General features: G+C 34.0%; 1 protein-coding gene across 4 annotated transcripts in view; it reads left to right on the top strand.

Annotated features, from left to right (window-relative positions):
• LOC141453620 (insulin receptor-like) overlaps window positions 1-21,237 on the top strand; it is a 175,667-nt gene that overhangs the window by 50,818 nt on the left and 103,612 nt on the right. For all 4 annotated transcript variants that reach the window (XM_074127055.1, XM_074127057.1, XM_074127056.1 and 1 more), the window contains exons 2-3: window positions 9,937-10,111; window positions 13,158-13,422. In XM_074127055.1, coding sequence (XP_073983156.1) covers window positions 9,950-10,111; window positions 13,158-13,422 — 427 coding nt within the window. In that variant the 5' untranslated portion in view covers window positions 9,937-9,949. The remainder of the gene's footprint in view (window positions 1-9,936; window positions 10,112-13,157; window positions 13,423-21,237) is intronic.

A 21,237-nucleotide genomic window follows, 5' to 3' on the forward strand; every position in this document is an offset into this window, starting at 1 on the left:
TTTAAAGTTTTCCAATTACCTTCAAATTTCAATCATCTATTTCTGTTATTCTATTGATCAGAATTCAATGATTTCTTTACCCAATTGTAGAGAAAAGTAAACTGTATAACTGTTACAAATGGCTTTGTTTTAATCATAGTAGTTATTGAGATATAGAAGGTTAAATTTTAGAGGTTTCCAATTACCTTCAAATTTCAAACCTCTATATCTCTTATTCTATTGATCAGAATTCAATGATTTCTTTACCCAATTGTAGAGAAATGTATGCTCTATAGCTGATATAAATCGCATTGTTTTAATCATAGTAGTTATTGAGATATAGAAGGTTAAATTTTAGAGGTTTCCAATTACCTTCAAATTTCAAACCTCTATATCTCTTATTCTATTGATCAGAATTCAATGATTTCTTTACCCCATTGTAGAGAAATGTAAGCTCTATATCTGATATAAATCGCATTGTTTTAATCATAGTAGTTATTGAGATATAGAAGGTTAAATTTTAGAGGTTTCCAATTACCTTCCAATTTCAAACCTCTATATCTCTTATTCTATTGATCAGAATTCAATGATTTCTTTACCCAATTGTAGAGAAAAGTAAGCTGTATAACTGTGACAAATGGCTTTGTTTTAATCATAGTAGTTATTGAGATATAGAAGGTTAAATTTTAGAGGTTTCCAATTACCTTCCAATTTCAAACCTCTATATCTCTTATTCTATTGATCAGAATTCAATGATTTCTTTACCCAATTGTAGAGAAAAGTAAGCTGTATAACTGTTACAAATGGCTTTGTTTTAATCATAGTAGTTATTGTGATATAGAAGGTTAAATTTTAAAGTTTTCCAATTACCTTCAAATTTCAATCATCTATTTCTCTTATTCTATTGATCAGAATTCAATGATTTCTTTACCCAATTGTAGAGAAAAGTAAACTGTATAACTGTTACAAATGGCTTTGTTTTAATCATAGTAGTTATTGAGATATAGAAGGTTAAATTTTAGAGGTTTCCAATTACCTTCAAATTTCAAACCTCTATATCTCTTATTCTATTGATCAGAATTCAATGATTTCTTTACCCAATTGTAGAGAAATGTATGCTCTATAGCTGATATAAATCGCATTGTTTTAATCATAGTAGTTATTGAGATATAGAAGGTTAAATTTTAGAGGTTTCCAATTACCTTCAAATTTCAAACCTCTATATCTCTTATTCTATTGATCAGAATTCAATGATTTCTTTACCCCATTGTAGAGAAATGTAAGCTCTATATCTGATATAAATCGCATTGTTTTAATCATAGTAGTTATTGAGATATAGAAGGTTAAATTTTAGAGGTTTCCAATTACCTTCCAATTTCAAACCTCTATATCTCTTATTCTATTGATCAGAATTCAATGATTTCTTTACCCAATTGTAGAGAAAAGTAAGCTGTATAACTGTGACAAATGGCTTTGTTTTAATCATAGTAGTTATTGAGATATAGAAGGTTAAATTTTAGAGGTTTCCAATTACCTTCAAATATCAAACCTCTATATCTCTTATTCTATTGATCAGAATTCAATGATTTCGTTACCCAATTGTAGAGAAAAGTAAGCTCTATAACTGTTACAAATCGCTTTGTTTTAATCATAGTAGTTATTGAGATATAGAAGGTTAAATTTTAGAGGTTTCCAATTACCTTCAAATATCAAACCTCTATATCTCTTATTCTATTGATCAGAATTCAATGATTTCGTTACCCAATTGTAGAGAAAAGTAAGCTCTATAACTGTTACAAATCGCTTTGTTTTAATCATAGTAGTTATTGAGATATAGAAGGTTAAATTTTAGAGGTTTCCAATTACCTTCAAATATCAAACCTCTATATCTCTTATTCTATTGATCAGAATTCAATGATTTCGTTACCCAATTGTAGAGAAAAGTAAGCTCTATAACTGTTACAAATCGCTTTGTTTTAATCATAGTAGTTATTGAGATATAGAAGGTTAAATTTTAGAGGTTTCCAATTACCTTCAAATATCAAACCTCTATATCTCTTATTCTATTGATCAGAATTCAATGATTTCGTTACCCAATTGTAGAGAAAAGTAAGCTCTATAACTGTTACAAATCGCTTTGTTTTAATCATAGTAGTTATTGAGATATAGAAGGTTAAATTTTAGAGGTTTCCAATTACCTTCAAATTTCAAACCTCTATATCTCTTATTCTATTGATCAGAATTCAATGATTTCTTTACCCCATTGTAGAGAAATGTAAGCTCTATATCTGATATAAATCGCATTGTTTTAATCATAGTAGTTATTGAGATATAGAAAGTTAAATTTTAGAGGTTTCCAATTACCTTCCAATTTCAAACCTCTATATCTCTTATTCTATTGATCAGAATTCAATGATTTCTTTACCCAATTGTAGAGAAAAGTAAGCTGTATAACTGTGACAAATGGCTTTGTTTTAATCATAGTAGTTATTGAGATATAGAAGGTTAAATTTTAGAGGTTTCCAATTACCTTCAAATATCAAACCTCTATATCTCTTATTCTATTCATCAGAATTCAATGATTTCGTTACCCAATTGTAGAGAAAAGTAAGCTCTATAACTGTTACAAATCGCTTTGTTTTAATCATAGTAGTTATTGAGATATAGAAGGTTAAATTTTAGAGGTTTCCAATTACCTTCAAATTTCAAACCTCTATATCTCTTATATTCTATTGATCAGAATTCAATGATTTCTTTACCCAATTGTAGAGTAATGTAAGCTCTATAGCTGATATAAATCGCATTGTTTTAAAACTGTCCGGTAGGACAGTTGTATAAGGGTTGACCATCAAAAACTGCACGAAAAAGTGTAACGTTGAAAAACACCCAACTTTGACAATTTTTTTCTATTTTTCTATAAAAGATAAAATTCCCAAATTTTCTTTAAATCTTACTCCAAACCATCCTTTATAACTGTAATTTTTTTGCAACCACCCAGATCTAATAGGTTTCGAGAAAAAAGTTTCCGAAAATGAGCAAAAACGGCTTTTTCAAAAAATGTTCTTGTTCTTGTTCTTCTTCTTCTTGTTGTTGTTGTAGTTGTTGTTGTTGTTCTTGTTACCTTTTTTGTAAACAACGTAGCGCCTAAACGCGTGAACCGATTTTCAAGAATGAGGTGTCATTCGATTCAGAATTTTATGTAGATGTGCCTTTTGGGGGTCTCGGCCCTGTACATCGAATGGGAGAGGAGTTAGCCCCCTTTATGTAAGGCCCCCTCCAAAATTATTATTACTAATGACTCTGTAAATCTTGGCCCGATTTTGATAAAATTTGGTAGGATGATAGGGTTAGGGCTCCCCTACCTAACAATAAAGCGACGATCTGCTCTTACACTTGTTAAGGGGAAGTATAGCAATCGTTTCAAATTATCGACACGTGAACCGATTTTCATGAATGAAGTGTCAATCGAATTGAAATTTTGTACAGATTTGTACTTTAAAAGTCTCTACGCTATGCCTCATAAGGAGGGGAGTTCGCCCCACCCAAATAAGGCCCTTTCTAAAACTATTATTACCAATATTTCTACAAAGCTTAGTCCGATTTTGATAAAATTTAGCACGAAGAAGTGATTAAAGCTCCTCTACGTGGCTGTGAAGTGCCATCATGCTCTTACACCTACTAAGAGGAAGTACTGCAATCGTTAAAATTATCAATGAGTGAACCGATTTACATCAATGAATTGTCGTTCGATTCAAAATCTTTGCCTTTTAGGAAGAAGTACTGTAATCGCAGTTTATTTTTCTTGCTCCTCTTAAAAGGAAGTACTGAAATCGCAGTTTAATTTTGCTATTTACGTACAAATACCTTCTTGTTTTATTCAAAACGCTTTCTCAAAAAAATGGTTATTAAGGATGGTTTGGGGACCGCAACTATAACCATTCTTTAAAAAGATCTCTCCAGTGGTAGTTACGGTTCCGATTTAACACCTTATCAGGTTATAATGATAGAATAGCTTATTCCAAATTTTAAAAAAATCTGTAAAGCAGACGTAACTTTGCTAATAGACAAAAATGAAAATCTGTCCAAAAGGTACAAAAATCTCCTTAACAAAAACTTACAGTTTAAAAAGTTAAGTATAAGGGTTGATTAAACGCCAAAAGGTACACAAATCAGCAAGTACCCAACATTTCATTAATACTTCATTGATATTATTTAAGTAATTTTACCGCATTAATTTTCATTAATATTTTTTAAGAATTTATTAGATGTCACATACCCTTATGCTGGCCAGTTCATTCATAATAGTTATAATTGCGATAAAATGTATATTATATCTTCGTATAAATAGGTACTTTATTTTAACTCTATTCCAAATTATTCTTCTGATTCTGAAGTTGTCACATATACATGCATGTTAAATTAGAAAAAGACAAATTTAGAGTCGGCTACTGTTTAAATTTGAATCACGGAGGATTTAAAACAATATTTCAGTCTTGAATTCGTCTTACCGAAATATTCGTGAGCCCAAATAACACACAGTTAATAACAAGTAGATTATTCAACAACAATTATTCATTTCTCAATTGTAATTTAATTTAGTTCCCCTAATTTTACTTATGGTAAAATACTGGAATAATTAGCTGTCCTAAAAATATGCATATCTTATTTATTTTATATTACATATACACAACATTGTGGGAAGAACACCTAGATGGAGAATGTAATTGAAGAAAACTATATTATTTACGATAAAGCCAGATTATTTATTACTTATTACTACAAACGTTTGACTACTACATAAAATAACAATTACTTTAATCGAAGAATGAACTTAAACCAACGATTTCTGTTTAAACATAAAAATAAATAAATAAAATCATTGATGTATGTTGGTGTAAGCAATTTTTAAAAAATTTTATGAATTTTTTAGCCACATATTTTTTTATTTTTTATAACGTTTTCTTTTTCACCTGTGATTAATAGTTTGATTATTATAGATAAATAGATATTACAGTCAATCTAAGTTAAATGGTGTGCTACTTGAACAAATATTTTGTAGATGAAAATGGCCAGCATAAGGGTATGTGACATCTAATAAATTCTTAAAAAATATTAATGAAAATTAATGCGGTAAAATTACTTAAATAATATCAATGAAGTATTAATGAAATGTTGGGTACTTGCTGATTTGTGTACCTTTTGGCGTTTAATCAACCCTTATACTTAACTTTTTAAACTGTATTAATCATAGTATTTATTGAGATATAGAAGGTTAAATTTTAAAGTTTTCCAATTACCTTCAAATTTCAATCATCTATTTCTCTTATTCTATTGATCAGAATTCAATGATTTCTTTACCCAATTGTAGAGAAAAGTAAGCTGTATAACTGTTACAAATCGCTTTGTTTTAATCATAGGGTCATTCCATGTCAAATCAACACGGGGTCTGAACCTCACCATCTCGGATTTTCTTGAAATTTGGCACATGTTTACTATTGGTATAGACTTGGAAAAATATGAAATTTTACTGTGATATGTCAACTGGTTTATGAGTTACATGGCTGTAAAGTTGCCAAAAATGGGCTGAAAAACAGGGAACCCCGTGTTTTTGAATTACTGTAGAAGCTTTCCTAATTGAGCTACAGACTTGGGATTGGTGTCATTTTATAGCATATATAATGCCCTTTCCTGTGATATGCGACACCATATGGGTTAGGATAAATAAAGTTTGTTAAATTTAAATTTAAAATTTAAATTTTAAATTTTTTAAAAAGTACATATTTTAAAATTTTAAAATTAATTCCACGAATAGCTAGTAGTGTTATGAATCACTGGGCAAAATATTAATTTGGGACGACAATGGCTTCATTGTTAAAAAAATTTAAGACTAAAGCTCCATCCGATTAATTCAACTCTGAATTCATGTTAATACAATAATGCTAATAATAATTCCACTAATAAGTCCAAAGTAAAACATGCTGTTAAGTAATAGGATCTCTTTAATATTTTAAGCTTGAAAAGGCGTCATTTGTTTGTCATGCATCACTTTCTAGTAGGACATATGTAAGTTCTTCCAGTCAGAGTCACAGGATCAATTTTTATCAAAACATCCACTACTGAGACCCAAAGAATATCGGCATTTCTTGGATGCGAGATGATTTAGAGGGTCCAGCTGGATGAAGAAAAGTTACTTTTACTTCATCAAGTTCTTCATTTTTCTCTAAAACATATCCAAGCCAAGCCACCAGTTTCTTTATAGACTACACTGATATACAACCTGATATGGCGGCTAATTTTAGTTTATCAGGGAATTTTGAAACTTCCATTTCGCAAGCTTCTGAGTTCATAGAAAAGTTTTTAACCAATATTTTGGATTGACTTCTGGGAATGAAAGCATGGTATTGCTGTGTTCCTTTAATAGCCAATGCTTGAGCAAACCGATTTTTTAAAAAACACTCAGATTCAACATAGTCTTCCTGGGTTGAATATGCAAAGTCTATGTAGGTGATGTTTTCTACTGCCCACTCAAAAAGTTGTAGTGAAGTTTGGATTTGATTTCCATAGGGTGGTTGCAAACTAGCACGAGCTGCCAGTCTCTTTACCGAACCCCCTACTCCATCACAAGGCCCTTTGCCGACTTAAACCAACTTAAAGAGGCTGTTATCTCACCCAAAGAAGACTGTTCTTGAACAAAGATATTGAATTGAATTATTTTTGTATAATTTGATTAACTGCATAATTTCATTAAAATAATATATTATAATTAATATGATTAATTACTGTAATCATAATTATTAATTCTAAAAATGATTTCAAAATCAATATTTTAAATCTTAATAATTATTAATTATGATTCATTGATTCATTATTACTATTTTCAATTTATTTATTACTTTGATTTTATTAAAATATATTTTCCATGAAAAGGAGCTTTAGTCTTAATTTTTTTTAACAATGAAGCCATTGTCGTCCCAAATTAATATTTTGGCCAGTGATTCATAACACTACTAGCTATTTATAGAATTAATTTTAAAATTTTAAAATATGTACTTTTTAAAAAATTTAAAATTTAAATTTTAAATTTAAATTTAATAAACTTTATTTATCCTAACCTATATGGTGTCGCACATCACAGGAAAGGGCATTATATATGCTATAAAATGACACCAATCCCAAGCCTGTAGCTCAATTAGGAAAGCTTCTACAGTAATTCAAAAACACGAGGTTCCCTGTTTTTCAGCCCATTTTTGGCAACTTTACAGCCCTGTAACTCATAAACCAGTTGACATATCACAGTAAAATTTCATATTTTTCCAAGTCTATACCAATAGTACACATGTGCCAAATTTCAAGAAAATCCGAGATGGTGAGGTCAAAAATTGTCTTTTTTTGTGTTGATTTGACATGGAATGACCCCATAGTAGTTATTGAGATATAGAAGGTTAAATTTTAGAGGTTTCCAATTACCTTCAAATATCAAACCTCTATATCTCTTATTCTATTGATCTGAATTCAATGATTTCTTTACCCAATTGTAGAGAAAAGTAAGCTCTGTAACTGTTACAAATCGCTTTGTTTTAATCATAGTAGTTATTGAGATATAGAAGGTTTAATTTTAGAGGTTTCCAATTACCTTCAAATTTCAAACCTCTATATCTCTTATTCTATTGATCAGAATTCAATGATTTCTTTACCCAATTGTAGAGAAATGTAAGCTCTATAGCTGATATAAATCGCATTGTTTTAATCATAGTAGTTATTGAGATATAGAAGGTTAAATTTTAGAGGTTTCCAATTACCTTCCAATTTCAAACCTCTATATCTCTTATTCTATTGATCAGAATTCAATGATTTCTTTACCCCATTGTAGAGAAATGTAAGCTCTATAGCTGATATAAATCGCATTGTTTTAATCATAGTAGTTATTGAGATATAGAAGGTTAAATTTTAGAGGTTTCCAATTACCTTCAAATTTCAAACCTCTATATCTCTTATTCTATTGATCAGAATTCAATGATTTCTTTACCCCATTGTAGAGAAATGTAAGCTCTATAGCTGATATAAATCGCATTGTTTTAATCATAGTAGTTATTGAGATATAGAAGGTTAAATTTTAGAGGTTTCCAATTACCTTCCAATTTCAAACCTCTATATCTCTTATTCTATTGATCAGAATTCAATGATTTCTTTACCCCATTGTAGAGAAATGTAAGCTCTATAGCTGATATAAATCGCATTGTTTTAATCATAGTAGTTATTGAGATATAGAAGGTTTAATTTTAGAGGTTCCCAATTACCTTCAAATTTCAAAGCTCTATATCTCTCTTTCTATTCATCAGAATTCAATGATTTCTTTACCCAATTGTAGAGAAATGTAAGCTCTATAGCTGATATAAATCGCATTGTTTTAATCATAGTAGTTATTGAGATACAGAAGGTTAAATTTTAGAGGTTTCCAATTACCTTCAAATTTCAAACCTCTATATCTCTCTTTCTATTCATCAGAATTCAATGATTTCTTTACCCAATTGTAGAGAAAAGTAAGCTCTATAACTGATTTTATAGAAATCTTTTAGTGATAACAGTAAACGAGATGTGTAAGTTTAAAATTTAGAGGTTTTTGTAAATCGTTTAAATTTTTAAACCTCTATATCTTTCTTACTGTTTTTCAGAATTGAATGATTGTGTTACGGAATTTAAAACAAAATTTCTATCTTCAATTTGTTTAACAGCAGTATTCAATTATACACACAGTTAATATGAAGTAAATTATTCAACAATAATTATTGATTCCTTTATTTGTAATTTACTGTATTCCCTTTAATTGAGTACTTGTAGTAAAATACTTTAATAATTTAATGGCTGTCCTAAAAATATGCATATCTTTATTACTCTATACTTCAAATGTATACAACATTGTGGGCAGAGCACCTAGATTTAGAATATTGTTGAAGAAAACTATATTATTTGATATTAATCGAGATTAATTAGTAACGCTTGACTACTGCATAAACTTTTTGATCTGAATGTGTTCGTTGAAGAGATGTACACGTGTGTGTTTGTGAAGGGTCAGTTAGCTTAAAGCCGTAACCTTCACCCTTGTACGCATGATAATGTTGCTTTGTAAGCTACCTGAATTAGCATTTATTACAAAAGTTCATTCATAATTTAAAGTAAGCTATATAAAGGTCACCTTTAAATTGGTCTAACCTTGGAATTTTTGTTTTAACCTTAAATTCGTGTTTCTTCCCTATTTTAATAATTTTGGTTTTATGTCCTAGAATTCTATAGGATAACCTCTTGTTTTGGGGGAGCATCTTTGGATTATTAGGGGAGAGTGTTGAATGGTAAGAAAAGTTCAAAACAGATATATGGGTTTAGTGTTGGGAGCGAACAGTTAAGTTTTGGAGAATATCAACTAATTGGGCTGTGCCTTTGACCGTGTCTATGTTTCCAGTTTTGGGAGACTTAACTCTGATTGGCTCTCCACGGTAACCTTTGAACTTGGTATGCAAATTGTTATGCATGTTTCAAATGAAGTTAAAATTTTAAATTTAAAAGTATTGTTCATTGCTTTTGGGGACTGATTCTTTAATGCAGAAGGAGGAAAGAATATTGCCCATTTCAGTCATTCGACCAAGGGACCAAGGTCATTTTCAGGGCTTATGATATTGACAATTCTAATCATTTTTGGTCTATCTTCTGCCCTGACTGTTTATGTATTCTAAAGTATTTTCACTACAAAGTTTAAACGGCTTTTCTTATTGTGGTTAAGTTTAGCTTTCCTCTAATGTGGCTCTCTTAATATATTTGTACAATTCTACCATCTCTGGAATATCTATGAATAACACGATATCTTAGCACACAATTCCCGTTTTTGATTCTATAAACGCTATTCATATTCCTTGGTGGTTTGTCGTTGTATTAATAATTTACACATTTGGTCATTTTTTGCAGGTGGCATCAGGAGATGATTGTTTATTGGGTGCTGCTCTACTGTACTGGCATCACGTTTCTTATCTTGGGCATGCAGCCGGCATACACCAAAATCTGTCCTAGTATGGACATCAGGAATACAGTATCGGCGCTGAATAAACTAGCAGGATGTCGTGTTATCGATGGATATTTCAGTGTTAGTATAAATATATCCTTTATTATTTTTAAACTATTACTTTTACAAGTTGCCGGCCTTTGATCAGAGAAGGCGCTGAATTTTGTGTTTACACTGTAGTTGGTACATTATCTAATAGCACGTACCGACAGTAGTCGAAACTTGTTTTACTTTTATTTCTACTCTTATTTTGAAGAAATCATTTTTAACATAATTCGTACTTCAATTGACCAAGATCCACGTCATAATCACCCTACCGGAAGTGCCACGTTTCAGATCGGCGAATCGACTTTGTTTTGCCGACAATTTCCTTTATATATTTGTTTACAATTTGTCTAAGATCTTAAATTGAATCATTTTTCTTAAAAAAATACTTGTTAAAGTTACATGTTGTTGAGAGCTAGCCTTCATCTTAATGGCCTTTGCAATAAACGCTTTATTATTATTAAAATTTATTTCGACTTTTTTTTCTCTTGGAAACGTCATTTATTATTTATTATTTTATTGATTTACCACTTTACAAAAAGATCTTCTCTTCACATTGAACATCTAGAAAATAACAATTAGCGAATCGCTTACAATAACATGACACTTGAACTCGTCTAAAAATAGTACCAGTTACAAAAACAATATCTACACTGAATCAGTTCAAAATGTTCTATACTCAACTTGTTCTTTAGTGACTCATACAGGTTATAAATTATGATTTCATTGGTTAAAAACTGCGTTTTTTTTGTTTTTTTTTTCTTTAAGCTCCAGTGACGTATTTCCGCCGAAATGTAATTGTATCATTGGAGCGGGGTCCTTAGGTGGGGGTGATGATTTGCCTCTAATGTGCCTTCTCAGAATATTTTACGTTTCTATCAGCTGGCAAAAAAATATTTTTTAGAATCAAATGCTGAATTTCCAGGTTCGTAGAATGTTCAAACAGATGGTATCTCGTTACTGAATGAATTTTCCTTTTTTTCTCTCTCTCTCTTGGAGAGAAATTTTTCTAGGATTTTCAAAGAGGGAGAGAAAAATTGTAACGATTTTCTGTTCTTTTTTTTTTAAATTTGGTTTTCGCAGAGCCTAGGAACTAGGCGATCTTCAGGGATGCCACATACAAGTGTCTTTGAGCTTTTACCCAGGAGTTCAGTCTCTTAGGTCCAGTCTAACATACATGACTGGAGAACAGCTCTAACCTGAGGGTGCCACGCTGGAATAGGCTGACGGCCACTTTATTTTACTTAAATTTATCCCAAGTTTTAGATTAAAAAATAAGCATGTTAGAATCAACAGATGTAGGAGAGTTAAGCCACTTAATCTTCTCTTGGCGCTGGAAGTTCATAAGTAATGCGTAATTTTTTTAAATTATAATTATTTGAAAAGGTGCGCAACATCGGAAGGTCCTTTGCACCGGAACTATGTCGGAAATTGGGCACTACTATACAGCCTGATTTACACCAACAGCTAATCTAATCGAATCTGACCAAGTGATTGCCTTAACGCGTCTTTTTTTTTCAACCTAACTAACTGATGTGTACATTTAACATTAAATTAAAAATTTTTGTGCCTAATTTTTGAAAATTGATATGTTTTCATACATAGTTTATGAGATATTACATATTTATAGATAATACTTGTATATTTGTCAGAGAAGAATAATTTAACAGTTTGCTACAATGTAAAGTGATAAACTCTTGAATGAATCAGTAAGTCGCCCCCTCCCAAAAAAAGGTTAATGCGAGTATATCTTTGATCAGTTTTCCGGAAATATTGTTTTTCGGATAGTTGTCGAGGAGTGGTTGGGATAGGCTTCCCCTGAACAGATTCATTTAGGTGTACAATCTTTGGAGGTAAATATGAGCCAAGTGCTTGGAGTTGGATGGAAATTGATAGAATCCTGAGGGAGAATCCCAAGAAAAAGTCTTGCGGGTGTTCAATTCAGATTTACTAAAGTAGATAGAAAAAAGACATGCTTCTATACTCGTATCTTCAAAATTGACAAAAGATACGAAGAATGGAATGTTGGAACGTAGTAAATTAGGAGGTTATTGGTTATGTCCCTAGGCAAGTATCCAATTCAGGCAATTCAGGTGACCTGGAGGTCAACTAACTCATCAGTATCACATCTTGCAGTCAATTTGGATCAACTAACCTGTGAGAGAGGTCGGCTAGCTGATGGTTTTGCTCTCAATTGAGCTCTGGGTCACCTTATCATCGTATCGACTGTGTTCTAGAAGTCTTGAACTTTTACTCCAACTGTGAATATTAAGATAATAAGTGGCGCATATAGGCGGTAATTTATCGAACTATTTGGCTGTAAGTGTGTGATGCTGTTTGAACATCGCACTGAGGACCAGAGTATCGTCCTTCTCTTACTCCAATAATTGTAATAAAACCTTCCTGAAATTGTATGAGTAAATAAAAGTATCTCTTAACTCACAATCAAGCAATTTGAAATTGTCACCAATCCGATAACGAGAAATCTGAAGAGTCCTGGTGGATGAGGCAGAACTTCGATCGCCAACTCAGTCGATTTTAGTTAGTTACGATGATTCGTGGTGTTACGATGGGCGGTTGTTGGGAATTATTAGAACGGACCCCTTCTCTTGAGCAACACCAGCTGATGACCTAATTTCCGGTTATGATTTCTTGAAATTATCTTTTTGCATTGATGGTTTCATTGATTTTGGATGGCCAAAAACGCTATCCATTGCACCGTAACCGTCTTTATTAAAAAAACTCGGCTTTAGCCTTAAGTAAGTGTTTGGAGAACTTGTCTCTTTATCCAAAACGCTCCTAGAACATTTCCTGTTGTCGTTATTGGATCCATTTTTCAAAACGTCTCGATTCGATCCAGCAATGGTCTCTGCTTTCGCTGCACAAATGCAGTGATTTGCTAACCTCCAAATGTGACTTTTTTGCTGATTTACAGTACTCTCTGTGTAGGACGTTCCTGTCGTATAATAAAGGAACATCGATTAAGTCGCTCAATTCTTCGTATTAATGTAAATAAACTTTATTATTTAAATTTAATTCTCCTTTAAGCAAAGAGTTTTTCTCTAATATTTTTCTGTTACAGTTCGTATTGATCGACTATGCGGACGAAAGTGAATACGACAACATGACATTTCCGGAACTAAGGGAGATCACATCTTTTCTAATGGTGAACAAAGTCTCCGGACTCAGATCCTTGGGTCGTCTCTTTCCCAATCTCAGTATTATACGTGGAGAACGTCTGTTTTTGGACTACGCCCTGGTGATTACGAACATGCAGAATTTGTTGGAGATCGCGCTCACTTCAGTCACCATTCTTAGAGGTTCTGTGGCCATCGCCTGGAATAAAAGTGAGTGGAAATTTGTTTTTCTTTTATCTGGTTTTCCAATTTTAATAAATGCTACCAAGTGTTTGTGAACATTGTAGAAACCTGTTCTAATTAGGGCAGTTCCGGTAAGAGGAAGTATGAGGTCCAAGACAGGCACTGGTCTGCCATTCCACTTCCGTTAAAGCAAACATCTGACTGGGAGGTTGTCAGAGGAAGGAAGTATGTGGAAAGCGCTTTCTCGAACTGAACTACATCAAACCTAGATCTCAAAAATTTTTTTTCAAAGGTCCAGTTTGCCTCAAATAATCAAGGCCGTGGAGGTGGGGGTCGGGACTTTCCGTCTTCAAATTCGAATTTCCGGCATCGCTGTTATTATCTCTTAATGCGTACTATCAAACAGATCAAACCGTGCATAAAAAATTTCTAATAAAATCTGTAGCAATGAACTGATGAATCCGACCTCTCTGATAATGGAAGAAAACTCGAAACCAGTCAGAAAAATGTAGAAAAGGTTCGTTTAAGGATAAGATAATGGATAAAATCAAGATAATATTAAAGATATGATGATGGTTATGGTGTTTTCGACCGTTATTGATAGATGATTTCTGGTGAATATCGAGGTTGTGTTTAGTTAGTAGCATCTCTTGGAAGAACACACACCAAGTTTCAGCCAGATCGGTCTATTTCTTTGTGTTTGGCATTCGTTTGAATCGAGGAAGTCGAGTGATTTTCAAAAAATGGACGAAAAAGAATTTCGTGTTTTGATTAAACACTACTTTATGAAAGGCAAAACGCCTCAGGAGACTAAAGAGAAGCTTGATAAACATTATGGTGACTCTGCACCTTCGATTAGAACAGTTTATAAGTGGTTTCAAAATTTTCGGAGTGGCCATATGGGCACAAGTGACGCTGAACGTTCTGGACGCCCTGTTGAGGTTACTACTCCAGAAATCATTGATAAAATCCATGATATGGTGATGGATGACAGAAGAGTGAAGGTGCGTGAGATTGCTAGTGCTGTGGGCATCTCGAATGAACGGGTACAATAATATTTTGCATCAACATTTGGACATGACAAAGCTATCCGCAAGATGGGGGTGCCGCGATTGCTCACGCTTGACCAAAAACGAAATCGTGTAAGGACGGTTTGCAGCTGTTCCAGAAGAATCCGCAGGACTTTAAGCGTCGTTTCGTCACTGTGCATGAAACATGGATACATCACTACACTCCTGAGACCAAAGAACAATCTAAACAATTGGGTTACCAAGGGGGGAATCTGCGCCAAAAAAAAAAGGCGAAGACCGTTCTCCTTCGGCCGGAAAGATTATGGGCGACTGTCTTTTGGGATTCGCAAGGAATAATCCTCATCGACTATCATGGAAAAGGGTAAAACTATTACAGGTGCATATTATTCATCGTTATTGGACCGTTTGAAAACCGAGCTGCAAGAAAAACGCCCACGATTGGCCCACAAAAAAAGTCCTTTTCCATCACGACAACGCACCAGCTCACACCTCAGCAGTTGTGGTCGCAAAATTAATGGAAATAGGGTTCCAACTCGTTTCACATCCCCCCTAATTCTCCAGACTTGGCTCCCTCGGACTACTATTTGTTCCCCAATATGAAGAAATGGCTGGCGGGAAAAAGATTTTATTCAAACGAGGAAGTGATTGCAGAAACGAATGGCTATTTTTCAGACTTGGACAAATCCTATTTTTCGGAAGGGATCAACAAACTAGAGCAGCGTTGGACGAAGTGTATAAGCCTAAAAGGAGACTAAGTTGAAAAATAAAAAAGGTTTACCCCAAAAAATTAAGTAGTTTTTATTTTTGCACGGACTTTTCAAACGACCCTCGTATTTATCCATCTATTTAATTTTATGTTTTAGAAATAAGAATTAGAATTAGAAGAAGGTGGTAAAGATTAGCGAAACGTTGGTATAAAGCAAAAAAGGTGTTTTTATTTAAGAGCGCACCTCGATATTCACCAAAAATCATTAAAGATATAAGTTAAGAGTTGTTCATGAGTAAGTAAAAAGTGTATAAATTGAATAACTTGGCCGATTGTCGTGGCGACCTCCAGGGCGGCCAATCGCACGGATTGGCGTTCTAAGAACCACGTGTTTTTTATCACATCTGTTTTTACAAGAACTCAGCTAACATTCCAATAGATTTTCAGGAATGCTTGAGAGTAGGGGAAGCGCATGGATGAAGGGGGTGCTTCAGCTTGGGTGGTGTTGAAAGGCTTGATGCAATTTTGCACCTCAAGGAGGAAGTGTTATGCAGATTGTGTTTTCACCGGAAATGCCCCCCACCACCACCACCGCGTGCACAACTCTCTCTCTCTCTCTCTCTCTCTCTAACAGCATCAGTTTCCGTTGTATCGCTCCCAGGAAGCCATTCTATGAATAAATAACAATAAAATACACATTTCCCTGTATTTGTTTATCGCCTTCATCAGAGCGAGACAGATAGATAAGCGGCGAACAGAAAAATAAGAGAGGAATGCAGTCTTGGAGTCAGCAGTTTTAACTGCAAATAAGTTGATGAATGAGCAATGAACAATAGAACATCGATAAATGAGACCAATAAGCGCCTCTGTCTTAATGAATTATCACCACTTACTGATTACGTCACACACAAATTCCATCAATGAGCAATACGCTTTCAAAGAATTGTTTTATTATATTAATTATATCGCATCTATTTTTAATTTTTCATTACTTGTAACATTAACTTTTAATTGCTATTGCGTCTGCGTTTCGATAAATGAAGTTTGGGTAACTATCGATGTGTTATTATGCGATATTCAATGGCGACCTTGGCATGACGTCTTATAGTAATGCTGTAAAGCAGTGATTCTAAACCACTGTGCCGCGGCACTTTTGTGTGCCGCGAAAGTTTTGAAGTGTGCCGCCACCAAATTTTAGAAATGCATACAATAAAAATTATATATTAATAATTAAATTGTAGAAGACGATATGAGAGTAGCATTATCATTTATACGACCAAATATAAACTGTAATTATCAAAAAACATCAAGCTCAAATTTCTCATTAAAAGTATTCTTATTATTAACTTGTAATCAATCCTTAATAAACATATACTGTTGTTTTTGTAGTACTGAAACTGAACATAAACTATTTTACACAGTGTATTATGGGGTAAGTAAAATACTTTTAAACTTATCTTATTGCTGGTGTACCGCCAAATTTTTGAAATTGTTAAAAGTGTGCCGCGACAAAAAAAAGGTTGAGAATCACTGCTGTAAAGTATTAAGCATTACAATCGATATAATAGATTTTCGATTTTATGGTTTGACCGGAAATGAGCGTGTGTGTGGAAAGGCTTAAGAATGGCAGTGAATTGCTACTGCTACATTTATTTTGAGAACGATCTAATAGTGACGTGACGAGTCACGAGTGGCGAAAAACATTAAAAATTAATGCTAGAATGTCTCATCTGTTTTTTTTTTAAATTGGGTGGGGAGGGCGAGGTTATTCTGCAGGTGTTTCACAGCACACTCTGCCAGTTGGACTTCACTATTCTGTTCGCCTGGTCCCCCACTGTTGTCGTCGAGACCATTACCAATTATTACGGCTTGAAAATCATTTAAAGAAACGGAGCTCCTATCTTTTTTTGGGTTCCCATTAATTTTTTTTTGGCCGCCAGGTTATGAATTACGGAAGGTTTAAACGTTTGACAACCAGTTATGTCTTGTAAATTGGCAACCATTTACCCATTAATGGTGCTAATGGCAGATTGACAGCTAATCAATCAGAAAAAAAATTGTCTAACTTATTTTTCAAGGAAAATAACTAATCTTCTAAAATTTTCTTTTTTGCCTATAACATTAGTTAGCATAAAACGCAAACCTTTTTGTAAGCGAAAACTTGATTTTTACGTGAATTTTTTTATGATTCACTTTTATTGCAAAATTTGATAATTCATCAAATACCAACTGGGGGGGGAAAGTTACGTAAACAAATTTTCATAGCATTTTTCCTAGTAATAAGAAGCCATAAATAATTGACCAATCACGTTAAAGATTTATAAGTTGGGAGTGTAGATGGTGAATTGAGCCAATCAAAAAGTGGAAGCAGTTAGTGGCCACGCCCACTTCAAGTAGATCACGCCTTTTTCTGTGAAAATAGGCATAGAGAGCCAGCACAGAAAGAATTATATTTCTTACCTTATTATTCGTCTAAAGATTCAAGATTTTTACTTCCTGTTACAATGCTAAGAGGGAGGTTTCATTTTAAAATTTTTGTTTGGCCATTAATTCATATTCGTGACGTACACAGCTTTAGAAATAGGTTATAAATAAGTATTTGGAAAGCTAAAAATAATCGAATTTTAATTTTCTGATTTTTCTGGTCAAGCTCGGCTCAAGTCCCCAAGGCAACTGCGGCGGACTTTTTGCATCGCATCTCGCAACTTGTTATTAGCTGCTACGTTGTGCTTCATTCCTCACGACAATTATCGCTGCATCCAACCAAACAACTCTATCTATCCATCCCTCTAATTCTGCATGCTATTTTATTGACATTGTTCGTGTTTATTGATTCTAAGGTGATAGATCTAATCATTGAAAGTCTTCGTAACCAAATTAAGCTATTATTTTTGTACTTACATCATAATTATAAGCTATTTCTAAGAATGAAATTCTATTTTCATTCATTCGTCCATCCACGAAACATCATTGATAGCGACGCCATCTTGGTGCAAAGCTGAAATCTTTCTCCTTACCGTAGAATTTGGATGGTGCGCGTCTAAATTGGGTTCTATGTCAAAAATATTTGTCAAAAGTAAATTAGTAGACGGACAGGAAGTCTTGTGAGTACATTGCAATTTTTTTTTTATGGAGACGTCATTCGATTGGATTGCACTACTACTCTTGCCGGAAATAAACCCCCCGGAAGTAGAGAGTATGCAGTGTGTAACAAGAAAATAGTGTTCAGTTCGTGGTAATAGTGCTAAGCACTATATTTATAGTTGAATGTCTGTTCTATAAATGGCGGAGCTCAGAACCAAGTTAGTTCCAATTGTATTTATAAACAACCTGTGTTTCTATTTTTAGGTTATTTTTTTGTTGTCATTTTTGCCGAGATTTTTAAGGAAGTAGTCGTGCGTTTGGCAGAGTTCCGCTAAATGAGTCGATAAGTTGTCTGCTTTTCTACTTTCCCTTAACCGTTTTCATTCAGATTTTCAATTTTTCAACTTTTCATTGAAAATGTCTGCTTGGAAAATCCCCTGTAACCAAAATAGGCTGTCTCTATGAAGTCTGGTGTAACTTGCTCTTGTCTACAAAGTTCTAGCTCATTATTGAAAATTCAAATCACTAATTTTCTTCGATCGAATTTTTTTTTTTGCAAGGAAAATGCCAAAAAGGATATCAACCTTCGTGATTATACGAAGTTTAAGGAGATTGTGCCTTGAATTGCCGAAAAATGGTGCTTTGGGTATGGTGACTCTCATTAGATATTTCTTACCTTGGACCGCTCCAAGCAATATTCTGTTCAAGAGGGCGGGCGCTTCTAGAAATTTCAAGGGGGTGATTTGCACCGGATTCTCGTCTTTTTACTCTTAAATACATTCTCCCACCATCCCCATGGCAGCTCTAGTTGATTTAAGTTAGTTGATACAAATGAAGATATTCGAGTAGTCGAATATCAAATAGTCTTATTACGTGTGTTCAACATCATGATTAGTTTTATTAATAGATAGTAATGAGTGAGGTGTACATTTCACGAGGGGAGGGGTGGATGATCGAGGGAGGTTGAACGGCACCATGGCAACACACTGTTTACGTCATTAATCTTATTTTGCTTCATGACAATAGAAGAGGCCAGCAGCAGCAAACAAATATGACGTACTTACCAACCACTTCTGGCCACAACCCTCCTCTGTAATATTTCCGCTTACTGCGCGTGCGCTCTTTAGTCCCATTTTTACTCTTTGTGGTTTCTCAGGGGGTCCTAAAGGAGACCTTGTCGAAAGTTATGGATAAAAAAGTAGATTTTTCTCTACATCTTGGTCACTCATACCACACACAATTTCTAAAGATAAGTTTTGCTTAGAAGGACTTAGGGGCTTCAAAACGGACTTAGTTAGCGAGAGGAAGTGCTGAGACCCTTGTGTCCAGCCTCTGAAGATGCTACTCCCATTACTTTCTGCAAGATCACTAACCAATCAACAGAATTCTTTTTTGCTGTCATAAACCATTCTGCCCAATGATATTCACTTCCGCTTTATTTGTGCAAAGCTATTGCTTTGATTGCGTTTCTGGCACCCTTCTTACCCGGAAATTAATCAGCATACAAAATCAATTAAGACTCCTTTTAATTTGCAGAGATTTTCTGAAACTTGTTGAAAAAATAAACAGAAACTTCTAGGCCATTGTTGTGACGTAGTTGATATGAGCACCCACATTGCAAGAACGCCATCTTTGGCAAGGCCTAGAAACTTTTCACACCTTGCCTTGGTACTTGTACCAGTACTATGTTCTTAAAGGTGTTGTTGAAGGCAGTGAGGGTATACAGCTCAACTACAGTCTGAAGATGTTGACTGGAATGTTTGTTTTGACTTGGAGCTCCCGCAGGCCCCCCACTTGTTGCGTTCTTTACAATCTCAAGTGGTGTAATTTTGTGCCGTTAAGACTGCACTAACTCTTCATTATATTCCACAAATTAGCATAGAAATTGCCAGATCAGTTTTAAGGCGCTTTTTCTTTAAAAAAAAAAAACTCTGCTTTTTGTTATGCCGCCGCAAAGCTTCTTTTTCGTTTACTTCCGGAAGGTTAAACGTCTGTTATATGTGTAAATCCCATTACTTCCTTGTACCGCTCTTGATTTTAGTTATTTTTTCTTGGAACTCAGTATTTGTACTAAACAGATATTTGACTCCAGCCTTCAAAATATCCTTAAAAGCTGAACAATCTGTATAGTAACCGGTCTGCTAATTGACTTCAAGTTTAGAATTTATTTACATATTTAGTCCTATCAATATTTTACAGGTGGTGAGGCCGTACATTACACTGAAATGACACGTTAAAAGGTAGTCAGATTCCAGCAACGAACATGTCCTTTTATACTATACGAGGAGTGGCTATTAAATAACGAGACTATTGCTGTAAAACATTGTATTTTAAATTTATACATATTTAGTTATTATCACCTTCAATATGCACCCCTCCCCTATCCCTACAACGCTCCATGCGAATTTACCATGGTTCGAAACAGTCTTTTCGAAACAGTTTTCTGAGTCTTTTGGAAGTCTTTTTCTGCGAGCTCCTGCATGACGTGTGCTGCTTTTTCTTTCACACAGCTTCAACGGACTGAAATCGTGTTCCTTTTAATGTAGATTTGACTTTGGGGAACGGATAGAAGTCACATGGGGCCAGGTCAGGGCAAATAAGGCGGATGGCCTAAAACTGGGATGTTGTGCTTGGCTAGAAACAGTGTGAGCCGGCGCGTTGTCTTGATGGAGAACCCCGTCGTGACTTGTTCTTCCACAAATCGGGTCGTTTTTTCTTACTCTTTCACAGAGTTGAGCAAGCACCTCACCGGTAGTAATGTTGATTAATTATAATCGATATTTTCATCCGTTTTGGACCTGGAAGACATCTCCGACGTCTTCTCGGCCATCTTGAAAACGCTTGAACCACTCTAAAACTTGCGCACGTAATTGATATTCATTGCCATAAACTTCTTTTAATAAAAGATAAGTTTCAGAAGCGGTTTTACCCAGTTTCATGTGAAATTTCAAGGCAATTCGTTGCTCTACTAGTTACATGTGAAGTGTATCATGTTTTCGGCAAAACGAAACTAACACTCTT

This window comes from Rhodnius prolixus, unplaced genomic scaffold (assembly GCF_049639745.1).
Source record: "Rhodnius prolixus isolate KJV_2025 unplaced genomic scaffold, Rpr scaffold_3, whole genome shotgun sequence".
NCBI classification, from domain to species: domain Eukaryota; kingdom Metazoa; phylum Arthropoda; class Insecta; order Hemiptera; family Reduviidae; genus Rhodnius; species Rhodnius prolixus.